Here is a 17,207-nt window from a genome sequence, read left to right as displayed (position 1 = left end):
CCTTTGCCTCGCATTGATCTGTTGATAAACGCCACAGTAGGCCATGAAATGTTAAGTTTCACGGATGCCTATTCAAGATATAATCAGATTAAAATGCATAAGTCAGATATCTTGAAAACATCCTTTATGGTCGGAAGAGATAACTACTGTTATAAGAGAATGCCATTTGGATTGAAAAATGCTGGAGCCACATATCAGCATCTAGTGAATCATATTTTTCAAGAACAAATTGGCTATAACATGGAAGTTTATGTGGATGATATGCTGGTAAAGAGCATCAAGGCATCCGATCATGTTTCCAATCTCCGAAAATCCTTTCATGTTTTGAGAAAAACTAAAATGATGTTCAATCCTGCGAAATGTGCTTTTTGGGTAACAGCTAGAAAATTCTTGGGCTTTATGGTCTCAATGAGGGGCATAGAGGAAAATCCAGCCAAGATAAAAGCCATACTGGATATGCCACCACCAGGGAGAGTAAAAGAGGTATAGGAGTTAACAGGAAAAGTGCCAGCCTTGGGAAGGTTCATTTCAACGTCTAGTGATCGATGCTTACCATTTTTCAAAACCCTCAAGAACTGATCAAAGGAAAGGTAGACCAAAGGGGGCCAAGTTGTCTTTTGAGTGGACAGAAGAGTGCCAAAAGGCATTTACTAATCTGAAAAGGTATCTGACCAACCCACCCTTGCTAGCAAAGCCAGAACTGGGAGATGTACTTCAACTTTATTTGGCAATTACCACGATGGAGGTAAGCGCAGTCCTGGTGAAAGGCGAAGGTCGGATTCAGAGGCCAATGTATTATGTGAGTAAGGTACTGGTGGATGCGGAGACAAAAGGTATAGTAATATTGAGAAATATGCCTTTGCATTGGTAATGGCGGCAAGGAAGCTGAGACCCTATTTTCAGGCTTACGCAGTTGAGAATCATGAGTAACTCTCTCCTGAGAGAGGAGACATATATGAGTCCTAAACCCATATCTAGGTGGTGAATCCTTAACATAGAATACCTCAATCAAAAATCCCTGTCACCCCCCATGGGCACAAGACTAAGGTGTGGAAATCCACCCCCTAGAACCTATAGTAGGGTGCACTTGCATCCCATTAGTAGGTTACATCAGATTGAACTTTGCTAGGAGTGAATCTACGATGCTACTAGTTTTTGGATTCCAAACCTTCTTATCTTTAGATTTGGGAACAGGGAGACTTGGCCCCACTTATGAGGAGTTTAAGGCATGTTTTCTCTCTCCTCATCGAGTGGGACCATCCGTCCTTCTATAAAGGAAGATACACTTAAGACATCATGTGGTTCTTTAGGTGTTGAAAACATGGACAACACACTTCCTTATTATAGTTCGTATTGATACTTTGGCAGTGGTTTGATCTTTCATCAGGCGGTGGGAAGGTAGCAAGGCTTCTCATGTCTATCGTGAAGACGCCTTCTTATTTTGTGTCATTGCTCGATTCTTACTTCATTCAGGTAGAAAGGGTACACTTCTCGTCATCATTGATGAAAAGTAGTTGAAGCATAGGTTTTATTTGTTCAATGTCTTACGCTCAAAGACACAAAAGTCTAGTTACAATGAATTTCTAACCATATGTGGTTACACATAAATTCATACTCAACCATATGCCAGGAGGGTAGGTTACACTAGCACCTCTATGTGTATCTCTCTCCTCCTCACATGAAATGATACTATTTAGCCGCACCTCATTGGTTCACTCTTCTATCCAATTTTCCTATGTCGTTGCTTTTATATACATATGAGAAAAAAGTCATGACGCCAATGTGCAGATTCTTGTGAATGTCCTCTTACATCTTGCCCATGGACCTCACACTTCTCTCCTCGTTAAACACTTCTCTACTAAACTATTTGATTACCCAACCCTCTCCTTAGTAGGAAACTACACTCTGGTATTGTAGCGATCCCTCTCCCATAATGCAGAAAATCATGCTATTTAGGGGAAGTAGTTTTCTGTCCGGGGGTATGGCCTACGCCAGCACTCCCATGTGTCTATCTCTTTCCTCCTCCAAAACAAGGTGCAGAGATGTCTTTTCATATGGGGAGGAGAGAGATAGACTCATGGGAGTGTTGGCATAGGCCACACTCCCGGACAGAGTTCTTTTTCCCGTTAGATTTTAAGGCTGTTTTTTATTGTAGAAAAAGTGTAAAGAGTGAGAAATTCACAGATTCACCACTTTTCTCATACTTTCCTACTATTTGGTGGTAATCGCTTCAAAGGAGAAAGTTTCCGTTCACCACGCGCTGAAGGAACCGCAATAAAAATAGTATTTGTCTTAAGGTATGTTTGTATCGTACTTCCCTCATCTTTTCTCTCTCCCTATGGCACCATTTAACCATGTAAGGAGGAGGAACGTTGTCGGAAATCTACCAGAGCTCCAAGAGATTGTTATTGAGGATGAGAGATGGATTGGAGAGGCTCGAACGCTTGGAATTCTCGTCATCGTCGAATGGCCTCGATTCTCCCGAACTCTCTTTCTCTATCAAGAAAGACATCGCTCAGATCCAATCTCTCTGCGTTGAGATGGATCGTCTCTGGAGATCCGTCGCTTCCAAACCTCAACATGATCTCTGGAAGCAGTAACAATTCCTATAAACCTAATTTCTCTTTTACCTCTGCTACCCGATCTATTTGATCCCTTATTTTGAGTACCAAACAGACAAATGTGTAATTCGATCTCGACTTGGGGCATCTCATGATCTCATTTGTATGAAAGAAATGATTCCTTTGTGGGTTTTTTAATGGAAACTTGTGAAATTGCGATGGTTGTTTTAGTGGGAACTCGTGATTGGGTGATTCAGTCTTTCTATCCAAACAGAACAATTTGACGAAGAAAATCATAATTAATTAAGCTTCATTTCATTTGTTAGTTTGCAATCTCTTGGATTTTCAATTAGTTGTCATTAAATGCTTGGACACTCGGGCAGATTGGAGGGGAGCTCTGCTCAATTTTCTGGTGGCATAATTTATATGAATGTTGAGAACTGGCATAACTGTAGAAACTGAATGTGAAAACCAGGATTATGAGTTTATTCCAATTATGGCTCTTGAATCATTCTATGGATTTTGGTAGTTGAAGAAGGGTCATTCACCTGTAATGGTTAATAATATGTTATTCAGAGTTTCGAATGGATAATTTGGATTTATTTTGTCATTTACAAAATTGTTTCCAATGATTGACAAAGTCATTTTTCTTATAAGCCATCTTTTTGATATACAGAAAAGTGGAACAGGTGGCTGAAGAAGCTGACTCATTGAAGGAAAGCCTTGATAAGCATTTACCGCGCCATCAGAAAAGGTTGCAGGAGGTTAACGAGAGGGCGCAACTACTTGAGAGAGCCGTTAGTAATCTTTATCTTTTGGACTGTATTCAACTTTTGAAAGTCTTTGCACTGTATTCAACTTTTAAAAGTACCATTGCCAACATATCTTGTATAAATAAATTATTACTGCTTCTGGTCGAACTTAACCATCTTATGTATTTGTCCCCCACCCGCCCCACCCCTCTTTTTTTTTTTTTTTTTTTTTTTTTTGGTAGAATGGGGACTCTGCTTTTGTATTGAGAATCTTTGATGACGAAACACAAGCAATGCAATCAGCCCGTAACTCATCCAAGATTCTTGAAGAAGCTTATTCTACTGGAGTGGCCATTCTCTCCAAATATGCAGAGCAAAAGGACAGCTTGAAGGTAATGCAATGCCTCATGTGTATCGTACTCTCTGTACTTCTTCCTTTAATTTGATTTTCTAGATAAAAAGCACATCGCTGAAATGAAAATTTTGCTGAGTCCTTAGGTCAATCTGCTTTCATTTACTTTATGCATTGTGTTTTGGTTCCTCAGTTTTTTTTTCTGTTAATTAGATATACAGTTTCATCCAGCCCTTGAATCTGACTCATTTTGTAGGGCTTGATTTAATCAGTCTAAAGTGAGGTTCAACTTGAATTTCATACTGATCTAACTTCTTGATTGTGATTAATTATAATTCTCTTAGTTTCTGAATTTCAGATTCAGATTTGAATCTTTTCTAATCACTCTTAACCTGACCATTAGATCATTACCATCTTTTGAAGGACATCTCTATTATTTATTTGTGATTATTTGTCAGAGTTTAATCTACTTCTGAGAAGGTTTACTTTTTGGGGTTTGGGTTTGGGTTTGTTTGGGATCTTGCAAGGGAGGTGTTTAGTGACTTTAGTCTGGACCTAGTGTTCATCTAACTACCCCCCACCAAGAACCTGACTCATACTTAGCCCGCCCATGGTTCTTCAACTGGTCTTTTAGGCCATGCCATACCAAGCCCATGATCTGGGTGTTACCTGCTTCACTGAAAACCAGAATTGTGGGGGTTATATGTTTTTTATTAAACTTGGAAACAGACTCTCTAGCAAAGCAAGGGGTTAAGCTGCGTACATTTTCCCCTCCCAGAACCTGCAGTGGCAAGAGTGTTGTGCACTGGGACACTCTTTTTACTTAGATTGTAAGTTGTCTTTCCTTTGTTTTCTTATTGTACAAGTCTCCTACATCATGCATGGGACTCCTTATTTAAGTACTAATTCTGTTAAGGTGCTACGAGCACCTATTTATTGCAAGGGTATTGTATCCATACCCCACAATTTAGATGAATAAAAGAAGCTTGGTTTTTTACCATTGTTGCTGTGAGATGCAGTTGAGAGGTGTGAAGCCTGTATGGTTAGTGAGAAACTGATCCAGGCCACAGGTTAGAGACCTTGGTCATATCCCCCTTTTACCTTCCCCTTTGTCTTTTATCTTTCCTCCTCTTAGTTTCCTTTAGTTAACTTTGCAACAAGGTTCCAACAGTGAAGTATCAAGGCATCAATCTACCCTGCTGTTGCAATTGTTTTATTACTTGAAGGGGGGGGGAACTCCATTGATTCACCCACAACCGCTGTGATTGAAGACTTCTCCAACTCTGTGGCACTGCTTGTTTGGTCTTCAATTGCAGCAAACTTGAAGTCCATATAACTCCAGTTTTGGCCGGCAGTGTCATCCCAAACTTTGAGTGTGTAATAATCTCCTGGGTCTGTTCCTTCGATAATACTCTCAGCCATATTTCATGGCTGGTTTGTGTTGTGGGTCTGTACGTTACTATTTACTCTCTAGTTTCTATTTCATGCTTTAGGCTGTTGAGCTACTTCCAGCCATCCACCTTGGCTGATTTTCCAAAATCATAAAGAACATACCAACCCCTTCCCTCCTTGTGAACTGTGTGGATCCAACTGAGGCTTCCATCAGCTGGTACTTCTGGCTTATTGTTTTAGTAACTAGTTTCTATTTTGGAGCTGGAACTTGTAACCTATGTTTTGATCATTAGTTGGTTGAGATGATTTAAAGGTGTCCTATTGTAACCGAGATTTGCTGTTGATACCAATTTGGGGGTATTCTACTCAGGGTTTGAGAGATGCTTATTACTAAATTTGACAGCAAGCTGCCATATACTTTAGACCTGTTGCAAGTGTCAATCCAACCATTCAATCGTGATCATCTTTGGAGGGTATAATACTGTTGTGTCCTTATTGTTGACCGGTTCTTAGGTATGATCCAACCACTAAGATTATGGTTATTAAAGCCCCTTTACTGTTGTATATCAGTACCTAGTAGTCCTACTTGTGGATTGGGGTTTGTTTACTGTTTAGTGAGCATAGCCCTATCCAGGATATATACAACAAATCAGCCTTATTCCAACTAAATGGGGTCAGCTACATGGATCATTGCCTTCCAATCAGCTCTATTCAAGGTCATACTTGATACAAGGCCTAAGCTATGTATGCCTTTCCTCATCACTTCTCCTAAGGTAATTTTAGGTCTGACCTTGGCTCTTTTAGTTCCTTCATTCTGAATCAAATCACTCCTCCGTAGTGGAGCATCCAAAGACCTCTGTTGAATATGGCCATGCCACCTCAAACGACTTTCTTGTATCTTATCATGCATCGGAGCTATTCCCAAATCAGCTCTAATATGACTCATCTATTTCAACATCCTCATCTCCGCTACACTTAGTTTATCTATATGATGCTTCTTAACTGCCCAACATTCCACATCATATATTACAGTCGGTTGTATGACTATCCTATTAAATTTTGCTTTAAGTTTTAAAGGAATACGCCGATCACACAACACTCTGGACGCACCTCTCCACTTCATCCATCCTATTTTAATTCTTTGTGATACATCATCCTCTTTATCACCTTCTTTATGTATGATTGAGTGCAGATATCTAAAATAATTACTTAATCTCCCTCTCATCAATTTTCACCACCTCATTATCCGTCCTAGTGTAACCAAAGTTACACACCATATACTCCATCTTCGTTCCATAGTTGCCAAGGTGTCGCCTTGATTTTGGACCCTCTCCAACATCTTGGGTCGCCTAGATGCCGTGACAACTATGCTTCGTTTTGCTTATATTAAAACTTTTTTATTCCAAGGTTGATTTTCATGACTCCAACTTGGTGTTAATCTTGTTTTTGTCTCATCCACCAAAACAATATCATCAGCAAAAAACATATACCAAAGATCTTGAATGTCTCTGGTTAAATCATCATTGATAAGTGCAAACAAATAAGGGCTTAAAGCTGATCATTGATGTAAACCAATTGTATTGGGAATTCACTACATTGGCCCCCACAGTTTTTACACTATCATCGCACCATCATACATATCTTTAATTATGTCCACATATTTACTTGAAACACTTCTCTCTAATACTTGCCAAAATAAGTCTCTAGGGACTCTGTCATAAGCTTTTTCTAGGTCAATAACAACCATAGGGATATCATTCTTGGAATCTCTATATTTTTCCATGAGTCTCCTAAGTAAATAGATTCTATCGTAGATCTTCTCATCAAATTGGTTCTCTATCTAGTAGTTTCTTGTCTCAGGTGGGTTTCAACTACCTTATTCCATAATTTCATAGTATGACTCATTAGCTTTATGCTTCTATAGTTATTGCAGCTTTGAATATCACCTTTATTTTTGTAAATCAGGACCAAGATGCATCTTTTCTATTCATCTGGCATTTTTCTTGTGCTCATAATCTTATTAAATAGCTTGGTTAGCCAAGATAAACCATAGATTCCTAAGCTCTTTCACATTTCTATTGAGACCTTATCTAGGCCTTGTGCCTTGCCTGCTTTCATCCTCCTCAAAGCTTCTTTTACTTCAGATATCCTAATTTTTCGTATATTTACTACATGTTGTGTCTTGATGGGTAATCTAGTCTTTTGAAACACTATCAGTTGAAGTACTTTCATTAGTAGGCTGTAAAAATAACCTTCTCATCTCTTCTTAATGGCTTCATCTCTTATTAGTATTTTACCATTTTTGCTTTTAATACATCTAACATGGTCGAGATCTCTACTCTTTCTTTCCCTCACTTTAACTATCTTATAGATAGTTTTTTCTCCTTCCTTAGTGCTCAGATTATTATAAAGATCTTCATATTTCTTCGCCTTTGCTTTTCCCACAATCTTCTTAGCTTCATTTCTGACAAATTTATACCTTTGTAGATCCTCTACATCCTTAGTCATTTGTCATGTCTTAAAACTAGCTTTCTTAGTCTTAATGGTTGCTTGAACCTCATCATCCCACCACCAAATCCTCTAGAGGAATGCCGTTTTCCTACATAACCCAACTCAAGGCTTATTTACAATAAAGTAAGCCTTTTAGGTGACTTATCTACATCAAACATGCATAGCCTAGGCATCGTATCATGTATAACTTCGAATTGAACTGATTGGAGAGCAAGAATCCATGTAGCTGACCTCATTTAGTTGGGGGATAAGGTTATGTTGTTGTATTAGTCAGATGGAACTGGCAGTATCTACTTAATTTTGTATGTTGGAGCATTTGGATGAATTCAAGTGAATCTTTGTAGGACAAAGAAGACTGCTATTCTACTAAGGTTTCTAATTTGAGATTGTCAGATTGGCTATGACCTAATGATTATCCATGTAGAGAGCTGTGGGAGAATTCAGGATTGACTTGTGTGTAATGCACATTACCATATAGTTTGTAAGCCACATTGTTTAGTTTTTTTTTGTTTTGTCTACCCATTCTGATGAAATTAGTTGCCTGCATCTTTTGGAAAAGGGACTGGAAAAAAAATCTGGATTCCATTATTTGGTCTTGGCTAGGAGGTTACTCAGAAAGGGTTCAAGTTGTCCATTACAGTTTTTTAATATTTGGTTGAACACTTGGAATATAATGATTGATGAGGGTACAAGATATTGAGGAAAATTCATGTTTCTCTCTGACAATGTGTTATTTCGCTGTATTCTTGACAATGAATAGAAAATGAATTGCTGGCCACAATTTCCATTATCGGAGCTTTATTTTTCTTTGTCATTGTTGTAATAAATTGATGAACTAAAAGAGTCGGGCAGACCTAAAATGACCTTAGGAAAAGTGGTGAGGAAAGCTATGCAGTATGACTATGACCTTGAATGTAATTTTGATTTGAAGGCAGAGATCCATGTAGCCGACCCCATTTAATTGGGGATAAGGCTGAGTAGTTGTTGTATTGTTGCAAGAAATTGATACTAATAGAACTTTTATCTTTTCTCCTTCAATCTTCATTACGCATATCTTACTTTTTCTATTATTTTACAGGGAAAGCTAGCTAGCTTAAGAGGATTAGAATCTGTGAACTAATTGGGAATCCTCTCTGAGAGCATTCTGAACGTTCCAAAATAATTGCTTAATTGTGGGCAGAACATGTACAACGAATCTGAAACATTATGCAAAACTGGTTAGCAGATTAAATAAGGAGCGTCAGTCACCTATTGTCTGTCAAAATTGAACACCCATCACTGGTTTTTGGATGGATGCGCAATCAAACCCTCAAACGGTTGCTTTCTTGAGCATGATGTAACCCCCTAATGGCCTAATTGGGGGTACACAATTACTAGACCGTTGCTATGGGTCTTGAGCCATAAGACTCAAAGACTCCAGTTTTTTCTTTTTTCTAGTTGTCATCTGGACCAGTGGAGACTTGAGAAACTTATTCCCAATTACGTTATGCTTTCAAGTGCCAATTGCTACAGCCTACCAGGGACGAGCAAATGGGAAAAGAAAATGCTAACCTTGGACCATGTGAGCCTCATAATCCCCCATCTATGGGTTCATGTTTTTTTTTTTGGGAAAATAACACTACCTAGTCAAGTGGTTCACGTGGCTCCTACGCGGTTACGCCTAGACACAGAAATGCACGAAAGTATCGTACTGCCCCTATGGAAAGACAGAAATCCTGCTCAAGACAATACTTGCATGTGCACTTCCATTGGCCAACGTGCATGCAGGCTCTAGAGGCTTAGACAATAATCTCTTTCCCTTCTTTTTTAATAGGTTTGTGAGTACCTGCCGACTCCTTTTATGTGAGTTTATTATTATTTTGGCTTGAACTTTTTGCACGGCTTGTTAAGATAAGCTTATCTACATTGACTAAAACATATGTCATCTGGTTGCCAAGTAAGAATCTCAATTTTTGCAGATATTTTTGTTCATTTCATGCTAATCACATACATTGAATTTCAGTGCAGAAGTATTATGGTATGTGGCACAGTTAATAGATCAACTTTTCTAGTGAAAAGAATGACAAGGAAACTAGTCATTTCGCACGGCGCTGGGCGCAATCATGGACATTTTAACGGAGTCAACATACCTATGCAACGCCTTGGACAATACTTGACCAAGGCAAGCCTAAACCATTCAAGCCATCCTGATGATCACCCAATATGATTTCACAACAATCGACGGAACATTGATTGTCAAGGTTCACTCGACCTCCTTGTGATTCTTCATTGCTAACCATACCAAGCCAATCGTCATGACTATGCCCAAGGTGTAGTAACAGTTCCACTCAAATGGAAAAATGAATACCAAAGGTTGCCAATCCTACAGCATAATCATCCATGTAGTGCCACCACTGTCACCCAATGTTAGCAAATAGTTAGCACCACACAGACACGTCCAAATAAGGCCAAAGCTAAACCAAACCCAGGATAAGCACACTCGCATGCTAAACATGAGATAACCCATTCGTGCAAGCTCATGTGCCACTATCGCATAGGATGTACTAATAGCATCACAATCTCAAACCTCTGCTTACACAACAGAGCACCACGACAACGCCTTCCGCTAGCCCGTGGTCTGCGTCACGACACAAGTGACTCACTCTAAGCATCGCCATGTTTTACTCTGAGCCCCATTCCAAACCAACCTCGAGCTACCATGCACGCTCATGCGTGGCCACCAATGTACCACACCATGCCAAGCAAGATGACAGTAACGGTGCACTCCACACGACCAGGTACTGTTCTTTCACCTTAAAAATAATAATCTCATCTAATGCAATTATGCAAACAGTAATTTTTAAGGGCAAACCTACACTTCATTAGGCATAGTCAAGTGTTATCCTTCTAAGTACCACATGGCAGTACATGGGTGGGTTCACATCAACATGTTAACATAGCAAATCATTTAAGCAATCTAAATCCCTTGTAATTCTTCCAGCCAAAACCCAGAGATCAAAGGACAAACGAAAGGAAATTTCCTCACAGGGCCTGCAAGAAAGGTCTGCACAGGAATTAGTTTGCTACCTCTGCAATGGAGAGTGATTTCCTGGAAGAGCTCCTGGAGATTCCAATCTCTTGGACAATCCAATCCACATTAGTTTAACACAGCTGCGACCTTTATGATTCAATTTGGGTCTTAGATTTGACATATGATCCATCCAAATCATTCTCTATTTCAAACTTGCAAAATCACCCTTCCACAGCATCAAAACTTAATCAACAAGTAAAAACACAGTTTCTTCAATTATGACTCTCTGACATTCCAATTTTAAATACTCCTGATTCAAACTAATAAAACATCCCTTCCCTAGATATATTTTACCAGTTCCATCCATAATTAGATCCTACAACCAGTCAAAATATGGCAAAGGAAAATACTCTACCAAAATTACAAGTGGTCACCAGTCTGAATTCTATGATGCAACTTTCTGTTTCTTAGGCATTCGGTATCCACCAACCACACATGCATGATCTCGCTCGAATGGCTCAAGTGTAACCTGCTCAGATGGTTTGAACTGATTCTCCTGCAGTTTCTTCACTTCTTGAGCAAACACCGCTTCAGCAGGAACAGTAGAATCTATGCAGTTTGCCTGAAAACATTCAAAATATGATTTTATGATGAATATATTTTACCCAAAACAAAAATTATGGATGCATTAGCAGAAACGTCACATCTGATTTCAGATGACTTCACCCAAGTCAAAGCAAAAGCATCCAACAACTAATCCATTTAGCAAAAATAGAAGCATAATAAGTCTATGAATTAATGAAAAATACTCAAAAAATTATTTCAACGAACAAACCTTAATTGATATAATAAAATGTCCTCCATTTTTCAGGAAATATGAAGCATTCAGAGACAAAATCCTTGCCTGCCAAAAAAAAATTTTAAATAGATGCCATCAGATAAACTCAAGCAGTATAAGACTTTCAAATCTGACAGGTCCAATTGGTTGCTCATAATTGTCTATCTCCAAGATGCCAGGTTTCTATATGATGGGAATGGAAATGAATCCTAATACAAGCTGAAACAAAGTATAAATACCTGCACAATCAAGAAAAGCAACAAACAGACTATGTCCCATGCAATCAAACAGGAATTAGAAGGCTGGTATTGGGTGACAAAATTAGCTCCCCCCAACAATATAAGAACTGTGGTTAGCATGCAAAGGAATAAGGGAAGAGGAAATATGGTGGCAGTCACATGCTTCAATGTTCTCCACTGCAACAATAACAGGAGTACATGGAAGCACTATAATTGAACCATTGAAGTGAAAAACAGGCTGGCATTTGATCTTTATCCTAGATTACTCATTATTTACAAATAAAAAGAGGTTAATCAACAATTGATTACTGATCAAAAACAGAACTTCTAATAGTTTTTTTTCCTTTTGATCAAAGTACAAATACAACAAAAAGAGGAGTAATAATAGGAGAGAACCATGACTCCCTTCTGATTTGCTATTCAAGCTTTAACATTTACAAGCCTATAACAAATACAAAAAAAAATTAAAACAAAATTTGTAATTTATAATAGGTATTTGCATCAGAAACTCAGGATTACATCACACACATGGTCTTGAAGGGGAATCCGAGTAACTCATCATCTGCTAGCTCTCAAAAAAACTGAGTGAAATAAAATGCATGTAAATTATTTTAAAGAAATAACAATCAATGGGATCTCAAAGCATTAACTATTTAGTTCTGATGTATTCCACAAGAAACGGAACACAGAAGATGCACCATCAAGATCCCCAGCGCAAGAAAAACCTTTGAAGATTAAAAAAATTTTAATAAAAAAAGATATGAAATCATTTTCAAAATGAACTACAAAGTCTATAACCCACATCACTGAACTTCATGTATCCACCTCACCATATGATTAAGAATGTTAACAAAGTTCAGAAGGAAATAAGAACTCCAAATTTGACGCAAATATTTAACATAGAAAAATAAATAACAAGTAATCATTCGAATAAAGAAAGGGTGTACCCAGTGCATGAGTCTCCCGCCACTGCGGGATCTGGGGGGGGGGGGTCATAATGTACGCAGCCTTACCCCTGCTTTCACAGAGAGGCTGTTTCCAGAGGTAACCATTCTAATAGATAGTATGAAAAATTAAACATATCTAAAATAAAAATAAATAAAATAAATACAAAGATATGGTAATAATAAGCTAGGAAAAAAGAGGAGGAAAGTATTACATAATGATAAGCAATATCCAAGAGGAGACAAAATCAACCAGAGGTACTGTGACCCAGATGAGTCCAGAGTCAACAGGAAATAATAGAACAGGGAGAAGAGAGAACAAAACCCAGACAGAGCAAGAAGCAAGGCCATATCCTTTACTACCTATGGTTTTAAAATCTATAGATGATATCCATTACTGTAACATAATAAGAAATAAAGAAAACAAAATAGAACTAAAAGAGAATAAAATTGGATGAATATGCAAACAGCAGCATAAATAACCAACAGAAAACAGGGAATATGTTGCTCCAGCAACATTGCCAACCAGACAATATTGTACAGAACATTCTAAAATGTTCACTCTTCTTAATAAAAAGTATTGACAAGCCCGACTTTCGCATCCAATAGGATCAAAACATACCTGATCAGGTTGAGCAACATCAGAGAATATCACATCTACCATGCCTACCAACATACGGTACTTTGCAGGATGTCTAGCATCTTCAATGATGGGTATAACGTTTGTGCGCTTCTTAGCCATGTTAACTAAGTCCCTCCCACTTCTATGCGAAAATTCCACCGCATAGACCACCCCAGTCTATAATGCATGAAATGAGAACAAATTGCAATGGGGGGGAGGGGGTTGGAGGGAGAAAACATTACACACATTAAGAGCAGTTACTCACCAACAATCATAATTTCACAAATAAAAGAACTTAACAATGGTAATCACAAGATTCACTTACAGGTCCAACGATATCAGACACATGAGAAACTGTGGTCCCTGAAGCAGCTCCAAGGTAGAGAACACGAGCTCCAGGAACCTTTTATAAGAAAATATAAAAAACAATGAAAAGCAAACCCTTCACGAGGAGAAGCTGAAACAGTGAATAAAATGAACCCAAAAATAAAAATTGAGAGACAACAAAAAGAACAAAGGAGTGAGGTTCCAAATTGCACTCAGAGAAACCAAGTAAGCACTAAGCAATTGCACTCACAATCCAGATATTATCGACACCACCAAGAATGGCAGCAGCCAGCTTCGAGCGGAAGGGGTTCCAAATCCTATATTCAACTTTTGTTCCATCTTCGTTCTAGAAACCCAAGCAAAGAATAAGAGAAGTTAATCAAGCACGTCCAACCAAGACAAATCTAGACCACATATACATGTGATGCATTTGTACTGTTAAAAGGGGATGGAGACAAAAATCAAACAGCAGCAACATGACTAAGAGCCATAAATCATAAATTCATACTTGTAACAAATCTGGATTAACAAAATAGATAAAAGAACTTTAATAAGTTCACAGAAGGTTACAGAGCTTTTATTTATTAGGCTCCCTTTGGTACCCAGAAATCTCACTTTTTTCCATTACTTTCCACCACAAAATTCTATGTTTGTGGATAACAAAACATAACCATACTCAGAAGCGGGAAAAAAAGGAAGAGGATTCAAAAATAGTGAACTGCAACTAACTAAATCAAATGACACACAAAGCTGTTTTCCGTCACTCCCAAAAGCTACCTGAAGTAAATCTGTAGGTAACTAAATAACCTCATACATGGAAATCTCATGTAACAAAGATGATAGAACCAAGGAGCATTATGAAAGCTAACTTTTAGTAGTAGATATGGATGATGCTGCAAGGCTGAAACTTTAGCTTTTTAGAGCACTTGATCGAACAAAAGCCCTACAATAGACCCTATAATTGTAAATACAAATCTTTGAAACACCCAAGAGGATAAAATCTAATAACCAGCCAATATTATTGCCATGAAAGACACCCTTAAGGATTTATATATGAACTGCATATGGAACACCTCAATCATTATCTTCTTTTACCCCAATTAAAAAAAAAATATTGAGAACAGGTTAGACATATAAAATCACCTGCACAGAAATCCTCTTCTCATTGTAGACTGCTTCCCCAGGAACCATGTTTTTAGTGACGAGAGCATCTTCTTTCCCCTTGGCAATGAACACTCCTTCGTGTCTGTGGGGCTCGACAACCACCCTACTACCCCCTTTCATTCCACCACCACGACCGCCACGGCCACCGCCGCGCCCGCCGCCACGGCCTCTCCCACCACCACGGCCTCTTCCACCGCCATCTCCACCTCTTCCACCGCCTCCTCTTCCTCTTCCCCGTCCTCCATCACTTCGTCCCCTGAATCCACCCCCACCTCGGCCTGCAAGTCAGTAGAAATGATGAGATTCACAGCACTACTACTGCTTAAAATGCAGGAAGTTGAAAATCTGGACATTAACTTCCTCGATTAATCTGGTCACTCAATAAAAGCGATTGAATGTAATAGGTAGTTTACCCCTTGGCGGTCTCATCGCTGTATCTTCGAGTGGATGAGCAGGAAGACGACGAGGGGACTAAAAATAGGAATAGTTTGCACCTTTTAGAATGATGTCGATGAAGGCTTATATCCTTGATCTGTTTTGAGGGTTTTAGAGGAAGTTTAGGGCAGAGTTGCTAACCTAGGTCTACATAAAATAAAGGGTAAATTATGCATACACCCTTATATATTTGCTTAAATACAAATTGATCCAAAGTTTCAAAAAAGTGAACAAGTACATCCCTCAAGTTTCAAAACCATTCTAAACTAACTGACCGTTAGCCATTCAATGTTATCTGCTGACGTAGCATAGAAAGTGGATTTGAAATGTCCATTTTACCCTTTCATATCAAAATAAAAAAACTTAACCCTAGCCAAGTTCTTGTAATATGATCGTTGGGCAAGCTTCTATCTTCTTGGGTGAGCTTCTGCGCTGTGCAACATCCGGCTACACTTACTTCTCCAGCGACACCTGCAAACTCCAGAGGGTAAGATTTTACTGCTCATTTTTCCTTCTAACTTCTCAATCACTCCTACTCGAACTTGACCTCCCCGTCTGTGTGACCCTCTTCTCACTCAATCCAACTCATTTCCCCAACACCATTTTTGCTCCACTTAGGTAACACCATTTCAAATTTTTGCCCCAATCTGGAATTACGAAATTGTGAATTAAGGCATAACAGAAATGGTCTACACATGTTTTTGGATTTTTGGGTCCTCTGGCAAGGATGCTAATGGGGTTTAGTTTATTGTGAATTTATCCTAAATGCAGTATTTTTTATATGATTTATTACCAAATCTTAGTGGTGGAATGGGTATTATGATATGAAATAGAGATGTGTTGTGAACCCTTTGTTTATTTCCTCTTTTTGAGTTATGGTTTTTGTCAAATATAGTAACTGATAAAGCTATATTGTGTATATTGCATATACAAAATGTTTGTAACAAGCATTAATAACACCAACAATGGTAATTCACAATTTCTAAATTGAAATTGTAAGTGTGCTAAACGGGCAGCAGTGAGGATCTCAGAGTTTGAGCGTAATAAGAACAAGCTCTACTACAGTTGCACATACGGCCCCCAAAGTTTGTAACTACTTCTACTGGTGTGAACCCATTGATCAGTCAATGAGATTATCTTCAGGTTCTGATGGAAGTGATAAGATACCTGATCAGTCAAGAGGACTATCTCCAATGATAGGTGGAAGTGAAATAAGAACTGAAATGAAACAGTTGAAAGAAGAAGTTCAAAATATGAAACTTTTGTTAGTTGTAGTAATAACATTATTGGTTGAACTTGTTGTTATGGTTGTAAAAAAATGATAAAAGCACCTAAGGGTCTATGTTTGTATTTTGACAATTATGACTAATGAAATGGTCTAGGAATGTGTTGAAGCATTGAGTACAAGAGTATACTTTGCATTAACAATATTCCACATTCAATATCTCTTCAAACTGATAACCTGCATAAAACAGAAGCTATCAACATGTCCACAACATCCTTGTAAGTTGCATAAAACCTAAAAATCCACCTGACAAACACATCCTGCTCATCAAACTGTTATAATGTATAAGACATACCAACTCAAACAGGGTTCCTATGTTACAACACACATTCAAAGAAACTCAAATTGTTATATCAGACATCCCAACTTCAAATGTTCCATCCAAACAAACTTCAAACTATTACATCCATCCCAAACCTAGAACTATTACATCCAAACAAAGACAACATTATTTCTTCTGAGCATCTCTCCTAGCTTGCATCTTTGTTGCCCTTGAAGCCTTTCTTGCTAGTTGCTTTGATTGCACGCATTCAACATTGCCAACTTGGGTTGTGGAAGCAGTCTATGATCGGATAGTCCTCTAAGAAGGGTTGATATCAATTTTGCTGTCTCGTATACTTTGCTTCCTTTACACAAACAATCAAGAACCATTACTAACATTCCCTAATATTAAAACTCATTATCAAAAATTTAGAATATAATACCTTCACACTGGTTGAAGATGATGTCCTCTGAAAAGGGTTGATATTAGCTTAACTGTCTCGTGCACTCTATG

General features: G+C 38.3%; 2 protein-coding genes and 1 non-coding gene across 4 annotated transcripts; 1 reads left to right on the top strand and 2 right to left on the bottom strand.

Moving 5' to 3' along the window:
* Window positions 1–2,301: 2,301 nt before the first annotated feature.
* LOC122645518 (membrin-11-like) lies at window positions 2,302–3,761 on the top strand. Its single transcript, XM_043838828.1, has 3 exons — window positions 2,302–2,596; window positions 3,238–3,358; window positions 3,556–3,761. Exons 1-3 carry the CDS (start codon window positions 2,415–2,417, stop codon window positions 3,757–3,759), a joined length of 507 nt encoding a protein of 168 aa, XP_043694763.1. The 5' UTR covers window positions 2,302–2,414; the 3' UTR covers window positions 3,760–3,761.
* Window positions 3,762–10,826: 7,065 nt separating this feature from the next.
* LOC122646447 (rRNA 2'-O-methyltransferase fibrillarin 2-like) lies at window positions 10,827–15,166 on the bottom strand. Of its 2 annotated transcripts, XM_043840003.1 has the most exons (9): window positions 15,126–15,161; window positions 14,899–14,990; window positions 14,692–14,868; window positions 13,799–13,894; window positions 13,547–13,624; window positions 13,222–13,398; window positions 11,414–11,482; window positions 10,942–11,200; window positions 10,827–10,898 (listed from the first exon to the last, which is right to left on the bottom strand). In XM_043840003.1, the coding sequence occupies exons 1-8, from the start codon at window positions 15,139–15,141 to the stop codon at window positions 11,024–11,026; spliced, it is 882 nt and encodes a 293-aa protein (XP_043695938.1). In that variant the 5' UTR covers window positions 15,142–15,161; the 3' UTR covers window positions 10,827–10,898; window positions 10,942–11,023. The 2 variants fall into 2 exon arrangements, with proteins under 2 accessions (XP_043695938.1, XP_043695937.1); XM_043840002.1 differs by having other exon boundaries at window positions 14,692–14,990; window positions 15,126–15,166.
* LOC122646964 lies at window positions 12,153–12,223 on the bottom strand. The gene has a single exon (XR_006330763.1). It is a non-coding gene; the product is annotated as a small nucleolar RNA snoR60 (small nucleolar RNA).
* Window positions 15,167–17,207: the final 2,041 nt, after the last annotated feature.

This window comes from Telopea speciosissima, chromosome 11 (assembly GCF_018873765.1).
Source record: "Telopea speciosissima isolate NSW1024214 ecotype Mountain lineage chromosome 11, Tspe_v1, whole genome shotgun sequence".
Lineage (NCBI taxonomy): Eukaryota > Viridiplantae > Streptophyta > Magnoliopsida > Proteales > Proteaceae > Telopea > Telopea speciosissima.
Note: the sequence above shows the minus strand (reverse complement) of the source record. Positions and strands in the feature narration are given on the sequence as shown.